The sequence below is a fragment of the Triticum aestivum genome, chromosome 3A, assembly GCF_018294505.1.
Source record: "Triticum aestivum cultivar Chinese Spring chromosome 3A, IWGSC CS RefSeq v2.1, whole genome shotgun sequence".
In the NCBI taxonomy this organism is placed as follows: domain Eukaryota; kingdom Viridiplantae; phylum Streptophyta; class Magnoliopsida; order Poales; family Poaceae; genus Triticum; species Triticum aestivum.
Genome location: NC_057800.1, coordinates 61,708,040 through 61,735,190, shown reverse-complemented (window position 1 = coordinate 61,735,190; position 27,151 = coordinate 61,708,040). Strand labels below are relative to the sequence as shown.

Sequence of the window (27,151 nt, the reverse complement as noted above, 5' to 3'; positions counted from 1 at the left end):
TAAACACTTAAGTCTTTTACAAGTGGGACCCTCGTCCAAGTCAGCGTATTGTCCACACAAGCATGCCACGTCAGCATGACAAGTGGGACCAACTTGTCAATTTCACTGTTTGCGTGAGCTTATCAGATTAGGCTCAGTTTCGGTGGTTTTTTGTGCCCTGGCTAGAATCTGGTACCAAGTCGTTCCCCTAGCCCCAAGTGTGGTGGTTTTGGGTAAATAACTCACACTTGGGGTTAGGATAACAACTTAGTGCCAGATTCTAGGCAGGGCACAAAAAACCATCGAAACTGTGCCTAATCTGTAACGAAGAGCACTGATGCTGGAATTTAGTCGTGAAAACAGCCAAACCAACATGCTAAATAAACGAAAGCTAAGAGCTCACTGATGAATGTGGCAGTGTTCTGTTCTCTGGATGTTGTAAGTTCGGGGCGCCGTGTCGATGACATGAATCATGTCAGCATCAGGATCCAGAGCATGGATGCCTCCAGGAATGGTTTCATTCTGGCTACCATATCGAGCCACTTGGCTAGATACCAACAGCTGCAGCATTAGGAGTTCAGAACTTAGCCTCCAAATGCACTCATCAGAGACATTTTATTGCCAAAGGAAATGCATTCAGTGCAAATGTTTCATACACCACCACCACCACCCATCACCTCACAGTGCAACGAATAATCCAAGAAAAGGCAACACTGATGTCCATGGTAGGCTTTCTCAGTTTTGCATGATGTTGTACCTCAGGCCAAAAAAACAAAGAGATAGCACTGCTAGTTTTCTAAATTCTAGCTACTGAATTTTCCCGACAAAACCAGGTTATTCTGGGGGAATGACGACGCTACTTCCTCGCTCCACGACGCGCTCCAGATCCGCGAACCAGAGTTTCAGCAGTGATTTCTCTCTTGCGATGCTTTCAAATCTCGGCTTCAGGTCCTCGATGCTCTGCTGCATCGTCAGGATCTCAGCTTCATGACTGAACTTGTCCTCTGAGAGCATTTCGGCGGCATGGACTAGCTCCTGCATCTGCCTTTCAGCTTCAAAGTTCACCTCGTCCAGCTCCTTCACCTGGTCCTCCACCAGGGACTTCTCTTTGGAAACTTTCTCCAGCTCACGACTGGCGATCTGGATTGTCTCTTGCAGCTTACCTACCTCTGCACTGTTGGTGGACTTCTCCTGCAGCAGCTTCTCAGACGTGGCGGTAAGCTCTTGCTTGTACTTGCTGATCTCGGCATCGCTCTTGGAAATTTTATCGTCGAAACGCCGTCTGGCTGAAGCCATTTCTTCCTTCAGACTGACAATTTCAGCTTCCAGTCCCTTGTTCTGTTCCAGCAACCTAGAGTGCTCTTCGGACAAAATTGCGGCATCTTCGAGCCTCCTTTGGAGACTGTCGATCTCCACTTCTGAAGATTGTAGCTTCTCCTTAGTTGACGCGAACTCTCCATCAATGTCTGTAATTTTGGCAGCATAATCGGCGCCATTTCCATTTTCCATATAATCGCAATGGCACCTCAGGCTCTTTTCCTCGAAAACCTCGAGCTTTTCGTTTGCATCAAGCAGCTTCCGGTTCGCGGCATTGAGATCGTCCTCGAGCTCGAGAACCCTCTGGTGCAATGTGTAGGCAATGCCATCATCCTCGCCATCCTCAGACTTCATGTCGGATTCTGACTGTGAAGCCGACTCGGGCTCCTTCCTTGAGGACGGTGAGTCATTGCTCTTATTGCTCAGAAAGAAGTCGAAACCGGCGGCTCTAGGGCTCTGCTCCCTTGTCCAGGACTTCTGTGGCTCAGGAGATGGTGTGGGCGACCTTTGCAGCTCTGAACCGAACTCAGAACCGGATAAAGATCCTTGAGACTGCATCCTTGAAGGGATGTTCTTGCGCAGTTCACCGGTAACATTGTCGTAGCGCTCAGCTAAAGCGCGGTACATCCGGTAGAAGTTCTCGACATGGGTGATGAGCACTGGGCGCCTCTGATAATACATTTGAGCTTTCTTTGCAAAGGAGTCGCCATCTTCCTCAATAAGCTGCACCATTTCCTTCACTTGCTTATCCATTTCTGCATATTCCAGTTCAGGGAAAGGTTGGATAAGGCTACTTTGAACAAGAACAACAGTGATAACATACAGAACAGATAACAGCAGCGAGGACAACACATCAAATAACTCAATTACAATCTATCTCCCCAATCCAGTAAAATGAGTAATAAAAGAAGAGCTTGAAGCAAGATCAACAAAGTAAAAATAAATAAATAAAAAAGCAGTAATTGTCAAGGAAAGTATCAACATTTTTTCTGTTTTTCTCACTGCCAATTTCTGCTAAAATAAAATATGTATAGAATTTCTCTCACTTGACTATGGAAGCATCAACAATAGTATTTATCATTTGTCTTCGTTTTTGGAGCAAATGCACAATGAACAGTCACATAAGGCTACCACACCTAAACCTAGAGTGACAGTAATAACCATCAAAACTTCTGCAGCTCCGTGAAGAATCAGATGGGGATACTGTACCATAGGCAACATATGTACATCAAAAGCATCTGAGGGCTAATAAAGTAGTGTGTTGTAGACTTGTACTTTTTCTTCATTATTATTCATTTATTTATGTCATCTCAGTGCAACATACAATCAGAAATTGTACTGTACCTATGCATGCATTGACGGTGTATGTTTACTAGCAAGTACTAAGAAAAAAATCATATAGGAAATTCCAGGTACAGTCTCAGCTTACCTTCGAGGTTTTCTGCAAGCCATTTTGAGTTCTTGGGGCTAATGTGACTATCCCACCACCATGAATGGCGCTTCCTGGATGGGTTCCTTTCCAAAGGCGGCTTCATGTTTCACAAATCTTCAAGGAGAGCTAGAAGTTTAGCAGATTCAAGCACTAAATGGAAAGGGGAAATATGAATGGTTAGGAACGAAAACTACATCTTTCTTCAGTCAAAGAGAAGAAAAATAAGTAATGATATGTTTAACTTTCCAAATCATAAGCATCAGGGTGAACTATAGCGCTGCGAAATGAATACACTATACCGCAACATAAATCAACCAATCTAAAATAGGTGCGGATAAGCATGTAAATTGCAACAATGCCAGCAGCCACTCATTCTAGTCCTTGTTAGTTGGATAATAAGTTATTTCCCATTTTTACTAACAGCATCCCATTATCATCTAGTAGTACCAGCGGTAGTACATTCGTGTAATGAAATCTGTGTCCTCGGGAAATAAATGCTTAAATCGCATCTGTGATGAACTAGAAGAAATGAACAAGAAATTGCATATCTGGACAGATCATCAGGTCAATGGATCAGATTGAGTTATATGTACAACAACAAGACATGAGCAGCATATCTTCTTACTGTAGTATCAAGGATGATCCTTTTTTACCAAACAGAAAAGCAATGATTCAGCAGGCAGCTTTTACTGTTCCATCCATGAGAAAACAGGGGTGGTCATATAACCAAGACCAGATCAAAAGATAGCATCATCCCTGGAGAAACGCTGCAAGATCTTGGGAGCAACCATCTATCAAGAACAGCAACTAAACATGGCTTGAAGAAACTGAAACATACGACCGAGAAGAACTGGTACAGATTCAGATGAGCGGGAAGCGTCAAGAGCACAATCTCACCTGAGAAAAGAAGCTTCCTCCTCGCCTTCAGAGACGCAAGTCGTCAGGATCCTGCACCAGAGGCGCCAGCTTGTTCATGCCTTCATGCTGACCAAATCTGAGCACTACACGGACAGGCAGGGGATAGAAAGAAATCAAGAAGGGGCCAGGAACAGGTAGCTGGAAGATTTATGCCTGGGTCAATGCTTGAAGCAAACGCGTGAGGGTCTCCAGCCCAGAGCGAGCTTGGAAGATGCAAAGGGGCACGAGACGGTGGCACATGACCAAGTACCACCGCCCACCTACTCCTACTCGTATGCGTATTACTGCTACCTGAAGGATCCAAGATCCACCGCTGCACCCAGAGAGAAAAAGTCTCGACCTTTTTGTTCACACTCGTGGTGTAGGTACAGTGTTCTCAATCTCACAGGATCAGAAGTGATTTGAAAAATCTCTTGAGAAAAGCAAAAAAATAATGGGAGGTGGAAGCTAGCTAGCACAGGGATGGGACAAAATAGGCAAGAAATAAATATATGTCACGTGGTGTCACCGGCCATGTGCTGCGTGCGGTCAAGATTGCACGGCTGCAGGAGATGGGGATGTATGCAGTTGAATTCTTGCCGTAGAAATGAATAATGTGCACGAGCAGAAGAAGCAAAGAGAGGAGTAAAAAAGGAGAAACAAAATCGTAGCAAGCAAGAGAGGTTTGCTGCTCCTTGTTACCTTCCAAAACTTGGCCTTTGCTCAAAGCTTTCTTGACAGGTAAACGGAAGGAAAAGGATTTGCAGGAAGTAAATAGTAGTGCTATTTCTGAACAGAGAAGTGTTAAGAAACCAGTTGCAATGTTTTTTGGCCTTGTATACCAATGGGTATGAACTATGAAGAGATGAACAAGTCAAGGAAAAGGAACTTGATTCACAAAAAAGAAAAAAGAAAGGAAAGAGAAGGAAAAGAGATTTACCGTTGGATCACAGGATCGGACAGCTGACGGGTGCGGCTTCAAGAAAAGAATTAACTGACTGCAAGGAATCGTAGGCTAAGCAGGCTTAAACAGGCATCAATGAGGGAGGTTGGCCAATTAAATGGGCAAGAAACTGAAGTCTGAAAGCCTGAAACTTGCAGGTGAGTAAAGTGCAGGCCGTGAAAACTGACGCTTAGCCATGTGAAGCTTCTGAATTCCTGATCTCCAGGGCATTAAAAGAATCAGTTAAAACTAATGGTCCAATCCCTGCACACATCTCCTTGTATTTTAGTGGGTGTGCTGTCTCCCATTTTAGTGGGATTAAAAAGTACAGTATGCTATGTTGTGATAATTATGCCGTGTTTCTGCCACAGAGTAAACTTTTCTTGCAGCTTCCAAGAATGCAGTCATCTCCAAAAACTTTCAAGAATGCACCATGTAAGCTTTTCTAGAGCAAATCATGGAGAAAGGTAAGGTCAGCAGCTCAAGGCATGGACTGGTCACAGAGGCAGAGACAGAGACAGCAGACAGGTGGTCATGGCTGCCACCTCCATCATTTCTGCCATAATCTCTGGACTGGTCTTGCTTCTCAGCAGTCTTGCTTCCCTTTTGAATACAATTTCAGACTTCTGGGATAATAGAAATAGAAGGGCGAGTTCACAGCAGCACAAGGAGATCCAAAAGGCAAATTACTCGATAGATATGCGAATTCAAACTAGATAATATGAGGCTCATTAAATGGCAAAAAAGAAAAACAATGAGCCATGTCACAGGTTTGCAGCAATCAAGTTCGTCAGGATTTGAGAGAACAAACACAGCGATCATCTTCAGACTCGCGGCAACAGGCAGATTGATTGAAAAAGGAATGCCACAATGATCCATAATATATTACACCACACACATCATAGGGTACCAGTAGCTGAAGCAACTACAGAGCACAAGCTTTTACCAGGACTACTAAGGAGTAGACCGAAGCTACATGAAGAAAGGGGAAAGGGAAAGGGATGTTTACATTACATGGACATACTGATTTTAGGCATCCAGAGAGAAGGATCCAGCAAGCTGCTGGTTGGCTGATCACGTCGCCATCACCATCGGCCTCTTGTGGCCCTGCAGAACTTGCCGGAGCTGCTGATACCCGTCACGGTAGTGCTCGAGCGAGAAGCACAGCTGCCTGATTGCCTCCCGCTTCCCCTCTGCGCTGTCGAACGCCATGAGCTTCTGCCTCTCAACCTCTTCCTCGAGCTCACGCACCCGTGCACGCAGTTCTGCCACGGACTTCCGTGCGGCATCTGCCTCTGCTATCACTTGCACATGCTCCAGGTGTAGCTGATGCAAGTGGCTATCCATCTCCTTCATCTTTTCATCACAAGTTGCGAGATCACTCAGCAAACCAGACACCTTATTATCAACTGCAGCTTTCTGTGAGGACAGTAACTCGAGCTCTGTCTTAAGATTGGCAATATCTTGCTTCAATCCAGAGATCAGTTTCTCACTCTCAACAGATGCTTCTGCCTTTTCGGCATGAAGTTGCTTAAGCTGCGCCTCTGTGGATGACAACTTGTCTTCAAGAGAAGCATTAGCTTCTGACAGTTGTAGGATCTCAGCATCGAGAGAGGACTTCTCAAGAGAGAATTTCTCCAACTTACTAGCAATGGCATGTTCCAGATCCTTGACAGAGCCCTCCAACATCGATTTCTCTTGAAGTGCTCCTTCCAGATCAGCTTTGAGTTTCTCAATTCTAGTTTGTAGCTCCACTGTTTCAGCCCTCGAATCCTCTAACTCCCTATGAACTTGCTCAAACTCGATAGCACGTTCCTCGAGCACTCTCTTCTCATTTGAATCATTTTCCAGTCTTGCTTGCAGATCCTTGATTACCTTTTGTAGCTTCTTAATTTCAGCAGATGAATCATCTAGGCTGTGAGATGTTTGTTCAAGCTCCATAACCTGTGCCTCAAGCTGCAACTTCTCTTCCGACAGTTTTGCCAAGTTCCCTTCCAAGTTCTTGACCACTTCTTGGAGATCTCCGATTTCAGTCTCAAGAATAGACTTATCATAGGTATGCCTCTCAGATACTTCCTCAAGCTCCCGCTTGCATTTCTCAATTTCAAGGTCACGATATGAAAGTTGGGCCTCATGATGCTTGGCTGCTAAGGCCATTTCCCCTTTTAATTCCTCGAACTTGTTCTTGTTTTCCTGAACTGCAGCTTCCAAATCCTCCTTTTCACTGCTAATTTCTTTGATACTCTCCAATGAACGGACCTTTTCTTCAAGATCCTTCTGAAGGCTGTTGATTTCTGATTGCGAAGCTAGCAACTTCTCTTCAAGGTTTTCACATTGGCACAGCATATTCTTTTCCTCGAGTGCCTCAAGTTTCTCCATTGCTTCCTTGAGCTCATCTTCTAGCTCAATAACTCGTTCATTCAGTGCATGAGTAATCCCATTGCCATTCTCTTGGTTCGCTTCATCAACCTCGGAATCAGAATCAGAAGAAGAAGATGATGACGATCCATCACTTCCCTTTTTACCCTTCTCTTTTGAGGTCTTCTTTTCAGACTCAGGAGATGCGGGAGTAGACTGTGCCTCGGAGTCAGATTCAGATATACCTGAGCCCTGTGATTTGAGAGATGATGGCATGTTTTTTCGTAGTTCCCCAGTCACATTGTCATAACGCTCAGCAAGAGCACGATACATGCGGTAGAAATTTTCAACATGGGTGACAAGCAAAGGACGCCTTTGGTAATACATCTCAGCCTTCTTTGCAAAAGAATCTCCTTCATCCTCAATGAGCTTCAGCATCTCTTTAACTTGCTTATCCATCTCTGTTTGTTCAGAAAAGGTTGCAAGTGTAAATAGATTGCAGGATGAAATATCAGAGAAGGAAATTGCCATGGTGCTAAAGATAGCTACTCCTAGCAAGTGACAGAAGTATCTGGTACATAAGCAATTGAAGAAACAAGAATAGAGTCATTACCTTCTAGATTATCAGCTAGCCATTTGTTGTTTTTGGGACTAATATGACTGTCCCACCACCATGAATGGGCCTTCCTTGTGGGCATTCTACTCATGCGCTTCATTCTCACGATAAATAGGGAATCTTGTAAAAGGTAGACCTAATCATGAGATGGAGGCAAAAATGAGAATGTGAAACATACAAGTTGATGACTCTTGTGCTAAAGAGTGATCTGCAAGACTGCAATTAAAAAAACACTTTCCTCATAATATGTAGTGAAATTAGGGGGGAACAAAAAAGAAGCTTGCAAGGTTAGCTTATGGCTAGATTACCAGAATACCATTGCAAGTATTTGTGACAACAGAAAACAAGAAGGCACGGCCTGAGTACACCCATAAGAATAATAGGTGGAAAGAAAATATCCAAAATGTATAAAATTTAAAACCATGAATGGTATGAAGTATGAAGGTTTGCACCGCCTATGTACAGAAAAGTACTGGTTCACTCTATTCAAGAGGAAGAGGGAGAGGACTATGCAAGGCAACCTCCATAATGCAGGGACCAGAAAACTGATTAACTACCAAGAAGATGTGGCTATCATTATTCATGCGTAAATCATGATCTTATCAGCAAATCATGAAAAACTATTACAGCGAAATTGATCGAATATTGTGGGTACCAATGTTAGTTGGGGAACTAATTCATCATATAAGCATGGCTGGACTTGGTTATCGCACACCACAGCGCAAAAGATGTGGCAACTACCTGTCCCTTGTTAGGTCAGAGCAGAAGCATAATTCAGTGAACTCAGAATAAATTCAATCACAGGCAAGGACGTCACATTTGTCCTGACCCCACACGGATCAAAAGGCCAGGGTTCAAGATGAAATTTGCAATTGCAGATGAGCTGTAGTCAACTTCTATCCAACCAATAATTGAGGCCGGCCAAGTTTAGTAGTACAAAATAATATTTGTCTGTCAACCACAAAACATGGCCTGGCTTACACCTAGGTGGACACATGCAGCCATGGGGTGAGGAGACGAATCAACATACAACAACTCAACTAGCAAATCGTATTGTCAACTGGTACATTTTCAAGTCATGAAAGGACAGATACACCTATCTTGGATCTCAGTAAATTGTATAATACTTCCATTTCTTGCTGGCAATAATTTTGTCATGCATGTGAAGATGGCAATAAGTAACCATGACCACAGCTAGGCATGCAAATAAGCGTTATTACAAATAATTTGCCAGGCCCGCTCATGGTGGACCCAGACAAACACAGCAAGAAATCCAATCATCTTTAGCTATTTCTAATTTTAGAGCAAAATTTCATTCACATAAACAACTGACCAGAACCAATAGCCATAAAAAGAGAACGTGTGTAAAGATCGTGAATCCAAAAATGTGCTGAATTAATTTCAGCATCACGGATTGACTGCTGCATGTCTGTACTTCTTTACGATAATTGCCACCAGGTACTAGAGCCCGGTTGGTCGATTTTTTTTTAAATGAATCCAAAACTATTGCGGGTCAATGGGCACACGCACCAGCTAATGGCCGCCCAATTGAATTTTATTTTTATTTTTGGTTCACAGCTAAGGTGGTGACAACTATATGCATGTTCCAGAACCAACCTAGCAGACCAGGCTGATCTCTGATACGTAGTAGGAAGGAAATATTCCGTAAGCATGCCACGGTTCGTCCTGCCTGCTTCGGGAGGGAAACTCTGTAATGGCGACATCTGAGCAACCTGAACCGAATCCTGTATGGAGGGATAACGAAAAGCTGGAGCAGAACGTACTACTTTGGGATGGTCAGACCAAAGGGAAGGGGGCTTAAATGGCGAGCGAGCCTACGCTGAGACATCTCCCTCTTCAAGCGAGAGTGTATGCGCACACTGCGCAGCGTATGTGGCGAAAAGAAAAGGTGAAAATCAAGAGAAACGCGTCGCCACCACCCATCGCCATCTGGAGCGGCCCCGCCCCGAGGGACGGAGGAGGGGGAGGAAATCGCGGATCAGACGAGCGGTTAACGAGTGATCCTCAAGAGCCCGGCAACGAATTCGGCCACGGAATCCACCGGAACCACCAGCACGTCCATCCAGCGGCAGGAAACACGGCTGGATGGGTAGCTAGCACGTAGATCGCGAACCAACAGAGCAGAGCAGGGCGAGGAGGCGGGGCGTGGAGCGGAGGAGGTTACCTGAGATCTCTCCGGGGATCCGCGCGGCCGGCGAGGGGCCTCCTTCCTTTCCCGGCTGGAGGGGAGGGGAGGGGAGAGGGGGATGGATGGGGAGTGAGTGCCTGCCGTCCACGGACCACGGCCCCGATGGTGCTCGAGCGAAGTGGACTGGCTTTAACGCGACAGGGTGGAGGGGGGCTGGGCCCCGGCTCCGCGCGGGAAATGACCGCGCTGCCCCTCGCCCGTGTTTTACGTGGGTGGGTGGGTGGAAGTGAAAGACGCGCGACGACGACGGTGACGATGGGCGCTTGGGCGCGTCGGGGTCGCGGGGCTGGTGGAGGTTAAGAGATGGATTAAACGCGTGGAACCACGGGATGACGGGCTAATCGGTCGCTTGATTGATGGGTATGGTGGCCAACTGGCCACCCGGAGCGGGGCCGCCGCCGCGCGAGTTCCTCCACGGGAAGGTGAGAGCGAGAACAGGGGGTGGGGGCCACCCGGTGGTCTCGTTTGAGCTTCGAAATTTGAATCCGGGTGACGCGCCGGGGGCTCCGCAGGCTCATGCTCCTCCCGAAAAAAAATTATATGAGATCAGGTCTCACACGAGACCATCCTGAATTCTTTTGCTTCTTTAGCTTAAGCATGCGTGAATGTACTGGCTTGTCTCCACTCTGCGAGTGCTCCGATAGCACCTGGTTTCGGCGCCCAGTTCCGGCCATGTGCCCTCGAGAGTTTTCATTTTGGGTGTGGCTAGGTCTCAGTCGACTGAGATTTAATCAAGTCTCAATCAAATGACATAACATGCAAGAGAGAAACTGAAAAAATAAAAAATAAAATTTTGCATGGATCTCTAACATCTCACTGGTATAGCAACGACTGTAAGTCTTAGTCGACTGAGACTTAGCAAGACTGTTTCATTTTTCGTCGTTAATTTGATGTTGTCACCACTACCTTTGTTGTGTGTCACCACTCGCCACCCCCGGTTCACTAGCATTGTTTCTGTTTAGGGGAGACCGGCTCTAATTGTCAAAGAACCATTTCCACGTTCGATGCTAAACGTCTTAACATGTGTTCAGGTGAGCTCGCGTCCTAGGTCTTTCAAAAAAATTTGCTGAAAATGCAGTTCTATTTAGAATATTATTTAATTTGTCGGGAAGAGAATTCTCACCTTACACGCTCCATACCATGAGGTCACGCGGCAGCGCCAAAGGGGGTGCTACTACTCGCTCAGCGTGGCAGCCCGAAGTGGAGGGGCTCGTAGTGCTGGAGCAGGAGCGCACTTGCGGCGGCTGGATCTCCTGCGTCCTCCGACGGGCACGCGTGATGCGCATGCACGTGAGAGCTTGGTCACGGCTGGGGACCGAGGTGGTTCATGGCCTTGGGCAACATTTTTTTTTATCCTTGTCGGCGTGGTGCTCGGCATGGATTAGCGGTTTGTGCTGCGTCTGGTGACCGGGTCCTCGGTTGACGGATCTAGCGGCTAGCGTTGGTCGACGGCCTCCACAAGATGCGGTTGGTTGCTCGGACGATGGGCTTCTTCGACTACGAGCTGGCTCGGTGGTGGTGCTAGGTGGTCGCCGTTGTGAGATGATGTGCGGATGAGGTGGTCTCAGGAGCTTGGCTGAAAACCATGTCTTGTTTGTGCCGGTGACCAACGATGGCGGCGGCCGTGGTTGTCGCTTATCTTCTTGGAGACATCGTTGTATTGTTGTTTCACCCTTCCCGTGCGGATCGATGCAGCTCCGGAGGAAACCCTTGATCTGGTTTGATCGAACGATGACGTCGCCTTTGTGTCGTATTCCCTCATGGGGGATTTGTCTTTGGAGCTGGATGTTGTCGAGCCAAACCAGTGAAAGACGATGGTGTTGGCACGAGGCTTCTGTGGCAACGATGATGGGGTGTGGAGTGTCGGAGACGTGGCTATGGTAGCGGTAGTCACCTCTTCTCCGGAGTGTCCGCGGGGATCGTCTCGGCTAGTTTGTTGTTATGTAGTCGAAGCTGCAGTCGTGGGGCCTCGGTGTTATACGATGACTGGCAGCATGTGGTTTGTTCGATGATCTTCTGCGCGCCAGCCATGCCTAGTTTTTCTTTGTGGTTCTTCGTCGGAGTCTGAGCTACGTTGTTTGGTCACCGATGGTCGGCTCTGGCACGGGTTAATTGTCATTTCAAAAAAAAAAGCATTCGCTCGATAAAGCTTTTTTTCTAAATCGATGTATGAACAACTATCAGTCTATCATGAGTTTTTGTCATGCTGCATGCGTTTATTTATTTATTACATTTTGACAATATTTTGCTATGATTTTTCCCTTGCTTCAATTTACAGGAGTACTCTCTTCTTTTTTTGCAAAAATACCGAATTACTTTCTTGTGATCATCTTAGAGCAAATCCAACGCGTCGACTCAAATGGAAGCATGTTTTGTCCCTTTTTCGTCCGTTTGGATCGACTCGTCTGTTTTCTTTGCGTTTGGATCGATCGGACGTCCAATGAGCGAATGCATTTTCGTCCTTGCGGCTGGTCCGTGCCCATTTTGTAGTTCTTTTTGCAAACATAAGATAGACGATACATCTATTGGTTGTCAACGTGAGCCCACATATGCTCAACCAAATCATTTTGCAACTAAATGTGATCTTACCAATTGATACGTCTCCAACGTATCTATAATTTTTGATTGCTTTATGCTATATTATCTACTGTTTTGGACATTATTGGGATTTATTATCCACTTTTATATTATTTTTGAGACTAACCTATTAACCGGAGGCCCATCCCAGAATTGCTGTTTTTTTACCTATTTTAGGTTTCGAAGAAAAAGAATATCAAATGGAGTCTAAACGAAATGAAACCTTCGGGAACGTGATTTTCTCAACGAACAAGACCCGGGAGACTTGGACCCTACGTCAAGACACAAAAGAGGAGGCCACGAGGTAGGGGGCGCGCCTACCCCCCCCCCCCCTCCGGCGCGCCCTTCACCCTCGTGGGCCCCCTGTTGCTCCACCGACTACTCATTCCTCCTATATATACCTACGTACCCCAAATGATCAGATATGGAGCCAAAACCCTAATTCCACCGCCGCAATTTTTTGTATCCATGAGATCCCATCTTGAAGCCTGTTCCGGAGCTCCGCCGGAGGGGGCATCGATCACGGAGGGCTTCTACATCATCACCATAGCCCCTCCGATGAATTGTGAGTAGTTCACCTCAGACCTACGGGTCCATAGTTATTAGCTAGATGGCTTCTTCTCTCTTTTTGGATCTCAATACAATATTCTCCCTCTCTCTTGTGTAGATCTATTCGATGTAATCTTCTTTTTGCGGTGTGTTTGTTGAGACCGATGAATTGTGGATTTATGATCAAGTCTATCTATGAACAATATTTGAATCTTCTCTGAATTATTTTATGTATGATTGGTTATCTTTGCAAGTCTCTTCGAATTATCAGTTTGGTTTGACCTACTAGATTGATCTTTCTTGCAATGGGAGAAGTGCTTAGCTTTGGGTTCAATCTTGCAGTGTACTTTCCCAGTGACAGTAGGGGCAGCAAGGCACGTATTGTATTGTTATCATCGAGGATAACAAGATGAGTTTTTTATCATATTGCATGAGTTTATCCCTCTACATCGTGTCATCTTGCTTAAGGCGTTACTCTGTTTTCATTAACTTAATACTCTAGATGCATGCTGGATAGCGGTCGATGAGTGGAGTAATAGTAGTAGATGCAGGCAGGAATCGGTCTACTTGTCTTGAACGTGATGCCTATATACATGATCATACCTAGATATTCTCATAACTATGCTCAGTTCTGTCAATTGCTCAACAGTAATTCGTTCACCCACCGTAGAATACCTATGCTCTTGAGAGAAGCCACTAGTGAAACCTATGGCCCCCGGGTCTATCTTCATCATATTGATCTTACAATACTTAGTTATTTCCTTTGCCTTTTATTTTACTTTGCATCTTTATCATAAAAATACCAAAAATATTATCTTATCATATCTGTCAGATCTCACTCTCGTAAGTGGCCGTGTAGGGATTGACAGTCCCTTATCGCGTTGGTTGTGAGGACTTATTTGTTTTGTGCAGGTACGAGGGACTCGTGCGTAGCCTCCTACTGGATTGATACCTTGGTTGTCAAAAGCTGAGGGAAATACTTACGCTACTTTGCTGCATCATCCCTTCCTCTTCGGGGAAAACCAACGCAGTGCTCGAGAGGTAGCACCAATCATGCATTTGATGATGACGTTCGGTGAAACGTTGCCGCTCCTCCATGCTCAGGCACACCATTTTTATCCTGAAACTGAAACCCTCGGTCATAGATACGTTATGGGCACTCATCCTCTATGATTATATTGTGCATGATCACGCAAGCAGTCATCACCTCCCACAACTTTTTGGTACTCCAAGTTCTAGCAAGATACCGAACGATGCCCATCGAGATTGAAGACACCAAAGGCACGCTCCACATCCTTCCTAGCACTCTCTTGCTCTTGGGAAAATCTCTTCCTCTTCTCTCCTGCAGGGTTGAGGATTGTCTTCACAAAAGTAGTCCACTGATGAGTGATGATAGATATCGTCGGGTAGGTAGTATCATTTGTTGTAATGATGGCCATTGATCTCAACATTGACCTCCAGGCAGTTGCCTTCTGCAAGCCTAGCAAACACCGGAGAGCGTTGAAGCACGTTGATATCGTTGCGAGATCTAGCCATGCCGAAGAAAGGGTGCCAAATCCAGAGATCTTGTGAAGCCACGGCCTCGAGTATGACAATGCAAGCTTTGACCTGGCCCCTATATTGCCCCTGCCAAGTAGAAAGGCGGTTCTTCCACTCTCAGTGCATACAATCTATGCTACCAAGCATCCCTTGGAAGCCCCTGTTGGCATTCATCGCCAACAACCGGGTTGTATCTGCATCATTTGGCTCTCTCAAGTACTCCGGGCCAAACACTGCTATCACAAACCCTCCAAAACTTACACATGGGCTCTAGGCACGTCAACTCGCTCATTCAGACATACTCATCAATGAAATCATCGGGGAACTCCGTATGCAAGCATCTGAATTGTTGCAGTGCATTTCAGATAAGAGAAGAAGCCAATCTTTCTCAGGGCATCCTCCTTGCACTCGAAATACTTATTGTATGCCACCGCCCCCTCCCGGATACGGCTGAACAAATATCTAGCCATAAGGAAACAACGCCAAAAATTGAGGTTTTTGAAGAGCGGGCTGGGGGTTTCAAATTAATCCTTCTAGAGAAGGAAATGACCGCTCTCTCGGTTGCGATTCAACGCTGGAGTGTGCCCCGAGATCGAGGCCCTGAACATCGGCCGCTGTCTACTATGGTCATGACGAGCAACACAGCTGGCACGAGCTCCTCATCGTCGGATGAAGAATCATCCGAGTCTCAAAGAAAATTGTGGAAAAAGAACTCGTCGGCAGAGTCCATTTGTACCTTGCAGGCAAACCGTCGAACACCTTGCGGGCGTCGTGGAAGAAGCTGGCCGGTGAAGAGCCTCGTGCCTCCCCTAGACCTAGTAGCAGGCCCGTCGACGTCCAACGAGCGTGGCGGCGTCTGGCAAGTGAGGTCACGACGCTTGGGTGCTGCAGGCAGGGGGAAGCGTGTGGCGAGAGGGCGGTGGCGGCAAGGTCGGGGGCGTTGGAAGGTGGTGTGCTGCGGGGGGAGGTACGTGGGTGTGGACGGCTGGCCACCGGAACCGGGCGGCGGCGGCGACGACGGGTAGGCCAAGTGTGCTGGTTGTTGTTGGGAGGAAGACGGGATGGCCAATGTGCCACCGACTGACGGGTTAGTGGAGGACAAAGGCCGTTTCGTATCCGTGCCGATGCAAACATGGCCCAAATTTGAACCGAAAAAGGGTCGTACGGTGGACAAAAAATGGAAGCACATCCGTTTGAATCGGATCGTTGGGCTGCCTTCTGTGTTTATTTCAATTCAAATGGATTGGCGTGTTGAGTTGCTGTTAAGAACTTCTGTGTCGTGGTACAGCAGCTGGCTGGATACTACAAGGTCGCCAGAATGCATAAATTCCGCACGAGATAAACGGGTGAAGATCGCTGCGGTTATAGGGGCTGTTTGGTTTGAGACTAAGTTTGCCTAAGGTTTCCACACCTAAGGTTAGGCAAGTTTGACCAACTTGGGTGGGTGTTTGGTTCAAGCCACACCTTAGGCAAGCCATACTAGGGTCCCACATCACATACTCTCAAAAATTGTGGCAAGATTTCCTTAGGCTTGTCAATTTGTGGCTCTCATTTTAAAGAACTAACCTTATGCAAGTGTAGCAACATTGTATGATATAGTGTGGCATGGATAGGCCTAGAACCAAACAGCCCCATAATATTTTGTTGGACGGGTCAGCAAATGCAGCTTCGTTTTTTTAACTCGCGGGAGGCAGGCAGGGGCAGGCTCGGGAATTCGGTCGCGCCAGTCGACAGGCAAGGCCCCAAAAGCTGTGCGTACGCACAGTACGTCCTGGTCCGGCCTCCACATGGCTACATAGATCAACTTGATGAGTGCGCCGCGGGGCCCGCCCGGTCCCTCAGGCCGCGTCGCTTGCGCACGGCGGCGCGCGCGGGACGCCTCCGATTCGAACGAAACTTGCGGCGGTGGCGGGAGAGCCCCGGCGTTTCGGCCCGCTCCGCTCCGCTGCTCCTCGTCCTCTTCCCCAGAGTGGCGCGACCAGCTCAGGTGACGGGGCAAACCAAAAACGTTTTAAAATACAGCACCCGTGTGCGTTCGCCGACACGTTGCCCGCCCTCCGCGTGACGCGTCTCGGACGAAGGTCGAGCTGGCGCGACCGGAGCAGGCACGTCTGCCGGGACGCTTCGCGGCGCGTGGAGAACGCGGTGAGCGAGCGAGCGTGCGTATGTGTCAAGCTGAATGAGTGGACGGCCGGTAGAAGAGATGGATCGATTGATTGATGGTGAAGCGTCCGCGCGTGGTACTTTCCTTACCGTCGTTAAACTCGTGTGGCCGTGCGCTGGCACGCGCGTCGCCGTAGTTCGCAAGAGTCGCGGCCCTCGTGGATAAGGCCGGTTGGCAGCCACCGCCATGGCGCCATCGTCGCCGTTCGTGTCGCCGTTGCCGTGATCGGCATGCTCCTGTTGCTCCCGGCCGCCTCGACGCTTGTGTGGTGAGCCCGTCGACCGATCGTGTCCCCTCTCGTCCTCATTTTTTCCTTTTTGATTGAAACATCTCGTTGTCAGGCTAGTCCCTTGCCATGCCTCGCTGTTTTTTTTAAGTGGTAAACCAAAACTTTATTGTGAAGTAGCAGCTCGATTTACAGGAATAACAAACTGGTCATGAGGTAAACCCAGTCAGAAATGGCGACCAACATCTAACGAAGTAGAAAATTTAGCTAAATTGTGTGCATCAACATTCATAGTACGACTTTCAAAAATGAAATCACAGCTTGTGAGTTCTCTCGCCCGAGCATTAATCTCTTTAATGATTGCACTATACCTTCCTTCAATTCTATTCTTTATCTTCGCCACCACTGATTTATTATCACATGCAATAACAATTTTGTCGAGGGACAAGTCCAGCGCAAGAGATAGAGCTTCACGGCAAGCGAGTGCCTCCAATGTTGCCGGGTCTGAAATGTCAGTGAATACCATAGCTGATGAACCCAATAAAAGGTCTATGTGATCACGACAAGCCGTAGCGGATGCGCCACTATTACCATTTCTTGCAAAACCTCCGTCAACTTGTATCTTCGCCACCCCGAGGCTCGACGCTGTCCATTTCATTGTACTTCTCACCCGCATCCTACCTGTAACTGGATGCGTTGCTTTGCAAGACTCAGTTTTCAAGGACTCCAATTCAGATATGAAGCTAAGCCATGAGTGGCATGTGGACTCTGAAGGATTCCCTCATGGATCGCTTTTCTTCTTGCTGTCCACATAGCCCATAGAGTAACAACTAACTTGATCATGCTAGCTGTTGGGGAACGTTGCAGAAAACAAAAAAATTCCTACGGTTTCACCAAGATCCATCTAAGAGTTCATCTAGCAACGAGTGATCGGATTGCATCTACATACCTTTGTAGATCACGCACGGAAGCGTTCAAAGAACGGGGATGAGGAAGGCGTACTCGACGTGATCCAAATCACCGGAGATCCTAGCGCCGAACGGACGGCACCTCCGCGTTCAACACACGTACGGTCAGCGTAACGTCTCCTTCTTCTTGATCTAGCAAGGGGGAAGGAGAGGTTGAGGAAGATGGCTCCAACAGCAGCACGACGGCGTGGTGGTGGTGGAGCTGCAGTACTCCGGCAGGGCTTCGCCAAGCACTATGGAGGAGGAGGATGTGTTGGAGAGGGAGAGGGAGGCACCAAAGGCGTGGGTTGAGAGGCTCTCCTTCCCCCATTATATATAGGGAGCCTAGGGGGGGCCGGCCCTAGGAGATCCAATCTCCTAGGGGGGCGGCGGCCAAGGGAGGAATCCCTCCTCCCCAAGGCACCTAGGAGGTGTCTTCCCCTTCTAGGACTCTTCTTTTAGGGTTTCCCTCACCCTAGGCGCATGGGCCCTAGGGGGAAGTGGCGCCCCGGCCCACTTTGGGTTGGATCCCTTCCCACTTCAGCCCATAGGGCCCTCCGGGATAGGTGGCCCCACCCGATGGACCCCCGGGACCCTTCCGGTGGTCCCGGTACAATACCGGTGACCCCGAAACTTGTCCCGATGGCCGAAATAGCATTTCCTATATATAATTCTTTACCTCCGGACCATTCCGGAACTCCTCGTGACGTCCGGGATCTCATCCGGGACTCCGAACAATATTCGGGTTACTGCATATACATATCCCTACAACCCTAGCGTCACCTAACCTTAAGTGTGTAGACCCTACGGGTTCGGGAGACATGTAGACATGACCGAGATCGCTCTCCGGTCAATAACCAACAGCGGGATCTGGATATCCATGTTGGCTCCCACATGCTCCTCGATGATCTCATCGGATGAACCACGATGTCGAGGATTCAAGCAACCCCGTATATAATTCCCTTTGTCAATCGGTATGTTACTTGCCCGAGATCTGATTGTCGGCATCCCAATACCTCATTCAATCTCGTTACCGGCAAGTCACTTTACTCGTACCGTAATGCATGATCCCGTGACCAGGCACTTGGTCACTTTGAGCTCATTATGATGATGCATTACCGAGTGGGCCCAGTGATACCTCTCCGTCATACGGAGTGACAAATCCTAGTCTTGATCCGTGTCAACCCAACAGACACTTTCGGAGATACCTGTAGTATACCTTTATAGTCACCCAGTTACGTTGTGACGTTTGGTATACCCAAAGCACTCCTACGGTACCCGGGAGTTACACGATCTCATGGTCTAAGGAAAGGATACTTGACATTGGAAAAACTCTAGCAAACGAACTATACGATCTTATGCTATGTTTAGGATTGGGTCTTGTCCATCACATCATTCTCCTAATGATGTGATCTCGTTATTAATGACATCCAATGTCCATAGTCAGGAAACCATGACTATCTGTTGATCAACGAGCTAGTCAACTAGAGGCTTACTAGGGACATGTTGGTGTCTATCATTCACACATGTATTACGATTTCCGGATAACACAATTATAACATGAATAAAGACAATTATCATGAACAAGGAAATATAATAATAATGCTTTTATTATTGCCTCTAGGGCATATTTCCAACAGTCTCCCACTTGCACTAGAGTCAATAATCTAGTTACATTGTGATGAATCGAACACCCATGGAATTCTGGTGTTGATCATGTTTTGCTCTAGGGAGAGGTTTAGTCAACGGATCTGCTACATTCAGGTCCGTATGTATTTTACAAATATCTATGTCTCCATCTTGAACATTTTCACGAAAGGAGTTGAAGCGACGCTTGATGTGCCTGGTCTTCTTGTGAAATCTGGGCTCCTTGGCAAGAGCAATAGCTCCAGTGTTGTGACAGAAGAGCTTGATCGGCTCCGACGCATTGTGTATGACTCCTAGGTCGATGATGAACTCCTTCACCCAAATTGCTTCATGTGCTGCCTCCGAGGCTGCCATGTACTCCGCTTCACATTTAGATCCCGCCACGATGCTCTGCTTGCAACTGCACCAGCTTACTGCCCCACCATTCAAAATATACACGTATCCGGTTTGTGACTTAGAGTCATCCAGATCCGTGTCGAAGCTAGCATCGACGTAACCCTTTACGACGAGCTCTTCGTCACCTCCATAAACGAGAAACATTTCCTTAGTCCTTTTCAGGTACTTCAGGATATTCTTGACCGCTGTCCAGTGTTCCTTGCCGGGATTACTTTGGTACCTTCCTACCAAACTTACGGCAAGGTTTACATCAGGTCTGGTACACAGCATGGCATACATAATAGAACCTATGGCTGAGGCATAGGGGATGACACTCATCTCTTCTATATCTTCTGCCGTGGTCGGACATTGAGCTGAACTCAATTTCACACCTTGTAACACAGGCAAGAATCCCTTCTTAGACTGATCCATATTGAATTTCAATATCTTATCAAGGTATGTGCTTTGTGAAAGACCTATGAGGCGTCTTGATCTATCTCTATAGATCTTGATGCCTAATATATATGCAGCTTCTTCAAGGTCCTTCATTGAAAAACTTTTATTTAAGTAGGCCTTAATGCTGTCCAAGAGTTCTATATCATTTCCCATCAAAAGTATGTCATCTACATATAATATGAGAAATGCTACAGAGCTCCCACTCACTTTCTTGTAAACACAGGTTTCTCCATAAGTCTGCGTAAACCCAAACGCTTTGATCATCTCATCAAAGCGAATGTTCCAACTCCGAGATGCTTGCACCAGCCCATAAATTGAGCGTTGGAGCTTGCATACCTTGTCAGCATTCTTAGGATCGACAAAACCTTCCGGCTGCATCATATACAATTCTTCCTTAAGGAAACCATTAAGGAATGCCGTTTTGACGTCCATTTACCATATCTCATAATCATAGAATGAGGCAATTGCTAACATGATTCGGACGGACTTTAGCTTCCCTACCGGTGAGAAAGTCTCATCGCAGTCAACCCTTTGAACTTGTCGATAACCCTTAGCGATAAGCCGAGCTTTATAGATGGTCACATTACCATCCGCGTCTGTCTTTTTCTTAAAGATCCATTTATTTTCTATGGCTCGCCGCTCAACAGGCAAGTCAGTCAAAGTCCATACTTCATTTTCATACATGGATCCTATCTCGGATTTCATGGCTTCTAGCCATTTGTCGGAATCCGGGCCCGCCATCGCTTCTTCATAGTTCGAAGGTTCACCGTTGTCTAACAACATAATTTCAAAGACAGGGTTGCCGTACCACTCTGGTGTGGAACGTGTCCTTGTGGACCTTCGAATTTCAGTAGGAGCTTGATCAGAAGTATCTTGATCATCATCATTAACTTCCTCTCTAGTCGGTGCAGGCACCTCAGGAACATTTTCTTGAGTTGCGCCTTTTTCCGGTTCAAGAGGTAATACTTCATCAAGTTCTACTTTCCTCCCACTTACTTCTTTCGAGAGAAACTCCTTCTCTAGAAAGGATCCATTCTTGGCAACAAAGATCTTGCTTTCGGATCTGAGGTAGAAGGTATACCCAATAGTTTCTTTAGGGTATCCTATGAAGACGCATTTTTCCGACTCGGGTTCGAGCTTTTCAGGTTGAAGTTTCTTGACATAAGCATCGCATCCCCAAACTTTTAGAAACGACAGCTTAGGTTTCTTCCCAAACCATAATTCATACGGTGTCGTCTCAATGGATTTCGACGGAGCCCTATTTAAAATGAATGCGGCAGTCTCTAAAGCATACCCCCAAAAAGATAGCGGTAAATCGGTAAGAGAAATCATAGATCGCACCATATCTAATAGAGTGTGATTACGACGTTCGGACACACCATTACGCTGAGGTGTTCCAGGCGGCGTGAGTTGTGAAACTATTCCACATTTTCTTAAGTGTGTGTCAAACTCGTGACTCAAGTATTCTTCTCCATGATCTGATCGCAGGAACTTGATTTTCCTGTCACGTTGATTCTCAACCTCACTCTGAAATTCTTTTAACTTTTCAAAGGTCTCAGACTTGTGTTTCATTAAGTAGACATACCCATATCTACTCAAGTCATCAGTGAGGGTGAGAACATAACGATAGCCACCGCGAGCCTCAACACTCATTGGACCGCACACATCAGTATGTATGATTTCCAATAAGTTGGTTGCTCGCTCCATTGTTCCTGAGAACGGAGTCTTGGTCATTTTACCCATGAGGCATGGTTCGCACGTGTCAAATGATTCGTAATCAAGAGACTCTAAAAGTCCATCCGCATGGAGCTTCTTCATGCGTTTGACACCTATGTGACCAAGGCGGCAGTGCCACAAGTATGTGGGACTATCATTATCAATCTTACATCTCTTGGTACTCACACTATGAATATGTGTAGCATTACGCTCGAGATTCATTAAGAATAAACCATTCACCATCGGAGCATGACCATAAAACATATCTCTCATATAAATAGAACAACCATTATTCTCGGATTTAAATGAGTAGCCATCTCGTATTAAACGAGATCCTGATACAATGTTCATGCTCAAAGCTGGTACTAAATAACAATTATTGATGTTTAAAACTAATCCCGTAGGTAAATGAAGAGGCAGCGTGCCGACGGCGATCACATCGACCTTGGAACCATTCCCGACGCGCATCGTCACCTCGTCCTTCGCCAGTCTCCGATTATTCCGCAGCTCCTGCTTTGAGTTACAAATGTGAGCAACTGCACCGGTATCAAATACCCAGGAGCTACTACGAGTACTGGTAAGGTACACATCAATTACATGTATATCACATATACCGTTCATTTTGCCGGCCTTCTTGTCCGCTAAGTATTTGGGGCAGTTTCGCTTCCAGTGACCACTCTCCTTGCAATAAAAGCACTCAGTCTCGGGCTTGGGTCCATTCTTTGGCTTCTTCGCGGCAGCTTGCTTGCCGAGCGCGGCAACTCCCTTGCCGTCCTTCTTGAAGGTTTTCTTACCCTTGCCTTTCTTGAACTTAGTGGTTTTATTCACCATCAACACTTGATGTTCCTTTTTGACTTCTACCTCTGCTGATTTCAGCATTGCAAATACTTCAGGAATGGTCTTTTCCATTCCCTGCATATTGAAGTTCATCACAAAGCTCTTGTAGCTCGGTGGAAGCGACTGAAGGATTCTGTCAATGACCGCGTCATCCGGGAGATTAACTCCTAGCTGAGTCAAGCGGTTATGCAACCCAGACATAGTGAGTATGTGCTCACTGACAGAACTGTTTTCCTCCATCTTACAGCTGAAGAACTTGTGGGAGACTTCATATCTCTCGACCCGGGCATGAGCTTGAAAAACCATTTTCAGCTCTTCGAACATCTCATATACTCCGTGTCTCTCAAAACGCTTTTGGAGCCCCGGCTCTAAGCTGTAAAGCATGCCGCACTGAACGAGGGAGTAGTCATCGGTACGTGCCTGCCAAGCGTTCATAACATCTTGTTCTGCAGGGAGAACAGGTGCGTCACCCAGCGGTGCTTGTAGGACATAATCTTTCTTGGCAGCTATGAGGATTATCCTCAGGTTCCGGACCCAGTCCGTGTAGTTGCTGCCATCGTCTTTCAGCTTGGTTTTCTCTAGGAACGCGTTGAAGTTGAGGACTACGTTGGCCATTTGATCTACAAGACATATTGTAAATATTTTAGACTAAGTTCATGATAATTAAGTTCATCTAATCAAATTATTCAATGAACTCCCACTTAGATAGACATCCCTCCTGTAATCTAAGTATAACATGATCCGAGTTAACTAGGCCGTGTCCGATCATCACGTGAGACGGACTAGTCAACATCGGTGAACATCTTCATGTTGATCGTATCTTCTATACGACTCATGCTCGACCTTTCGGTCTTCTGTGTTCCGAGGCCATGTCTGTACATGCTAGGCTCGTCAAGTCAACCTAAGTGTTTGCATGTGTAAATCTGTCTTACACCCGTTGTATGTGAACGTTGGAATCTATCACACCCGATCATCACGTGCTGCTTCGAAACAACGAACTGTCGCAACGGTGCACAGTTAGGGGGAACACTTTCTTGAAATTATTATGAGGGATCATCTTATTTACTACCGTTGTTCTAAGTAAACAAGATGCAGAAACATGATAAACATCACATGCAATCAAATAATAATAGTGACATGATATGGCCAATATCACACAGCTCCTTTGATCTCCATCTTGGGGCTCCATGATCATCTTGTCACCGGCATGACACCATGATCTCCATCATCATGATCTCCATCATCGTGTCTCCATGAAGTTGCTCGCCAACTATTACTTCTACTACTATGGCTAACGCGTTTAGCAATAAAGTAAAGTAATTTACATGGCGTTTCTCAATGACACGCAGGTCATACAAAAAATAAAGACAACTCCTATGGCTCCTGCCGGTTGTCATACTCATCGACATGCAAGTCGTGATTCCTATTACAATAGCATGAACATCTCATACATCACATATATATCATTCATCATTCATCACAACTTTGGCCATATCATATCACAAAGCACTTGCTACAAAAACAAGTTAGACGTCCTCTAATTGTTGTTGCAAGTTTTTACGTGGCTGAAATAGGGTTCTAGCAAGAACGTTTTCTTACCTACGTTAAAGCCACAACGTGATTTGTCAACTTCTATTTATCCTTCATAAGGACCCTTTTCATCGAATCCGCTCCAACTAAAGTGGGAGAGACAGACACCCGCCAGCCACCTTATGCAACTTGTGCATGTTAGTTGGTGGAACCGGTCTCACGTAAGCGTACGTGTAAGGTTGGTCCGGGCCGCTTCATCTCACAATACCGTTGAAGCAAGATAAGACTAGTAGCGGCAAGAAAGTTGACAACATCAACGCCCACAACAAATTTGTGTTCTACTCGTGCAAGAGAACTACGCATAGACCTAGCTCATGATGCCACTGTTGGGGAACGTTGCAGAAAACAAAAATTTTCCTACGGTTTCACCAAGATCCATCTAGGAGTTCATCTAGCAATGAGTGATCGGATTGCATCTACATACCTTTGTAGATCACGCGCGGAAACGTTTAAAGAACGGGGATGAGGAAGGCATACTCGATGTGATCCAAATCACCGGAGATCCTAGCGCCGAACGGACGGCACCTCCGCGTTCAACACACGTACGGTCAGCGTAACGTCTCCTTCTTCTTGATCCAGTAAGGGGGAAGGAGAGGTTGAGGAAGATGGCTCCAACAGCAGCACGACGGCGTGGTGGTGGTGGAGCTGCAGTACTCCGGCAGGGCTTCGCCAAGCACTATGGAGGAGGAGGATGTGTTGGAGAGGGAGAGGGAGGCACCAAAGGCGTGGGTTGAGAGGCTCTCCTTCCCCCACTATATATAGGGAGCCTAGGGGGGGGGGCGGCCCTAGGAGATCCAATCTCCTAGGGGGGCGGCGGCCAAGGGAGGAATCCCTCCTCCCCAAGGCACCTAGGAGGTGCCTTCCCCTTCTAGGACTCTTCCTTTAGGGTTTCCCCCACCCTAGGCGCATGGGCCCTAGGGGGAAGTGGCGCCCCAGCCCACTTTGGGCTGGATCCCTTCCCACTTCAACCCATGGGGCCCTCCGGGATAGGTGGCCCCACCCGGTGGATCCCTGGGACCCTTCCGGTGGTCCCAGTACAATATAGGTGACCCCGAAACTTGTCCCGATGGCCGAAATAGCACTTCCTATATATAATTCTTTACCTTCGGACCATTCCGGAACTCCTCGTGACGTCCGGGATCTCATCTGGGACTCCGGACAACATTCGGATTACTGCATATACATATCCCTACAACCCTAGCGTCACCGAACCTTAAGTGTGTAGACCCTACGGGTTTGGGAGACATGTAGACATGACCGAGATCGCTCTCCGGTCAATAACCAACAGCGGGATCTGGATACCCATGTTGGCTCCCACATGCTCCTCGATGATCTCATCGGATGAACCACGATGTCGAGGATTCAAGCAACCCCGTATACAATTCCCTTTGTCAATCGGTATGTTACTTGCCCGAGATCTGATCGTCGGTATCCCAATACCTCGTTCAATCTCGTTACCGGCAAGTCACTTTACTCGTACCGTAATGCATGATCCCGTGACCAGGCACTTGGTCACTTTGAGCTCATTATGATGATGCATTACCGAGTGGGCCCAGTGACATCTCTCCGTCATACGGAGTGACAAATCCCAGTCTTGATCCGTGTCAACCCAACAGACACTTTCGGAGATACCCGTAGTATACCTTTATAGTCACCCAGTTACGTTGTGACGTTTGGTATACCTAAAGCACTCCTACGGTATCCGGGAGTTACACGATCTCATGGTCTAAGAAAAGGATACTTGACATTGGAAAAACTCTAGCAAACGAACTATACGATCTTATGCTATGTTTAGGATTGGGTCTTGTCCATCACATCATTCTCCTAATGATGTGATCTCGTTATCAATGACATCCAATGTCCATAGTCAGGAAACCATGACTATCTGTTGATCAACGAGCTAGTCAACTAGAGGCTTACTAGGGACATGTTGGTGTCTATCATTCACACATGTATTACGATTTCCGGATAACACAATTATAACATGAATAAAGACAATTATCATGAACAAGGAAATATAATAATAATGCTTTTATTATTGCCTCTTGGGCATATTTCCAACACTAGCATGTGGTAAGTCGTCGATAGTTGAAAATAGCCAAAGCTTGGCATTTGGCTCAGTCGACGCTTGAACATAGTCAGCCACATCATCATCGACCAGAGCCCAAACGCAACGGGCAATAGAGCACTCCAAGAGTGAATGGCGCCAACTATCCCACATCCCGCAAAGCTGGCATTTGTCATCGTTGGCCATATTCCTTCCATGCCGAACATATTCAGTGGCGATGGTGTGCTTAGCTAATCGCCACAAAAAATTACGAATCTTTCCCGGGACTTGGACTGACGAGAGCGAGGTCCAAGATTTAGCTTCAACTTCATAATCAGAAGAACCTGTATTCCCTTCGAGGCAGTCTTCTCCATGCCTTTTTGTATCTGCCAACATACGATAGGCCGATCGCACTGTGAAGATGCCTCGCTGTTGTAAAACGATTCTCTTTCTTTAGCAAAAGTTTTTCTATAGAAAGAGTATAAAATAAATAGAATCAGTATTTTTTTTAATAAGACCGAGGCTCCACAAACACGACATTTCTCACCCTCAAGGCCCACGAAAGGCAAAGCTGCCACGGCTCTCAAGGCCCACGTATGTTGATGTGCCCAGACACGAGCAAACACGAGCCCAGCTAACCTCCTGAGAGAGCCCAGTCCCACCTCGCCTAGCCGAGAGCATCGAGCGGGAGAGCTCGCTATAAAAGGAGAGCCGGGTGCACCCTTGTTCC

At 46.8% G+C, this 27,151-nt stretch overlaps 2 protein-coding genes across 10 annotated transcripts; both read right to left on the bottom strand.

Annotated features, from left to right (window-relative positions):
• Nucleotides 1-563: 563 nt before the first annotated feature.
• LOC123060289 (protein NETWORKED 4A) lies at nucleotides 564-4,583 on the bottom strand. Of its 9 annotated transcripts, XM_044482919.1 has the most exons (5): nucleotides 3,938-4,081; nucleotides 3,626-3,729; nucleotides 3,354-3,495; nucleotides 2,726-2,878; nucleotides 564-2,051 (listed from the first exon to the last, which is right to left on the bottom strand). In XM_044482919.1, the coding sequence occupies exons 4-5, from the start codon at nucleotides 2,829-2,831 to the stop codon at nucleotides 814-816; spliced, it is 1,344 nt and encodes a 447-aa protein (XP_044338854.1). In that variant the 5' UTR covers nucleotides 2,832-2,878; nucleotides 3,354-3,495; nucleotides 3,626-3,729; nucleotides 3,938-4,081; the 3' UTR covers nucleotides 564-813. The 9 variants fall into 9 exon arrangements, with proteins under 9 accessions (XP_044338854.1, XP_044338851.1, XP_044338849.1 ...); XM_044482916.1 differs by lacking the exons at nucleotides 3,354-3,495; nucleotides 3,938-4,081 and adding an exon at nucleotides 4,566-4,583 and having other exon boundaries at nucleotides 2,726-2,842; XM_044482914.1 differs by lacking the exon at nucleotides 3,354-3,495 and having other exon boundaries at nucleotides 3,938-4,083.
• Nucleotides 4,584-5,415: 832 nt separating this feature from the next.
• LOC123060288 (protein NETWORKED 4B) lies at nucleotides 5,416-9,958 on the bottom strand. Its single transcript, XM_044482910.1, has 3 exons — nucleotides 9,728-9,958; nucleotides 7,540-7,678; nucleotides 5,416-7,387 (listed from the first exon to the last, which is right to left on the bottom strand). The coding sequence occupies exons 2-3, from the start codon at nucleotides 7,640-7,642 to the stop codon at nucleotides 5,643-5,645; spliced, it is 1,848 nt and encodes a 615-aa protein (XP_044338845.1). The 5' UTR covers nucleotides 7,643-7,678; nucleotides 9,728-9,958; the 3' UTR covers nucleotides 5,416-5,642.
• Between the last annotated feature and the right edge of the window lie 17,193 nt (nucleotides 9,959-27,151).

Excerpts from the sequence above, each read along its gene's own strand:
- LOC123060288 (XM_044482910.1), bottom strand. The coding sequence starts at position 7,642 with ATGAAGCGCATGAGTAGAATGCCCACAAGGAAGGCCCATTCATGGTGG. Across the intron at positions 7,388-7,539 it reads GCTAGCTGATAATCTAGAAG|AGATGGATAAGCAAGTTAAA; the intron begins GTAATGACTCTA and ends CTGAACAAACAG.
- LOC123060289 (XM_044482916.1), bottom strand. The coding sequence starts at position 2,831 with ATGAAGCCGCCTTTGGAAAGGAACCCATCCAGGAAGCGCCATTCATGG. Across the intron at positions 2,052-2,725 it reads GCTTGCAGAAAACCTCGAAG|AAATGGATAAGCAAGTGAAG; the intron begins GTAAGCTGAGAC and ends TGGAATATGCAG.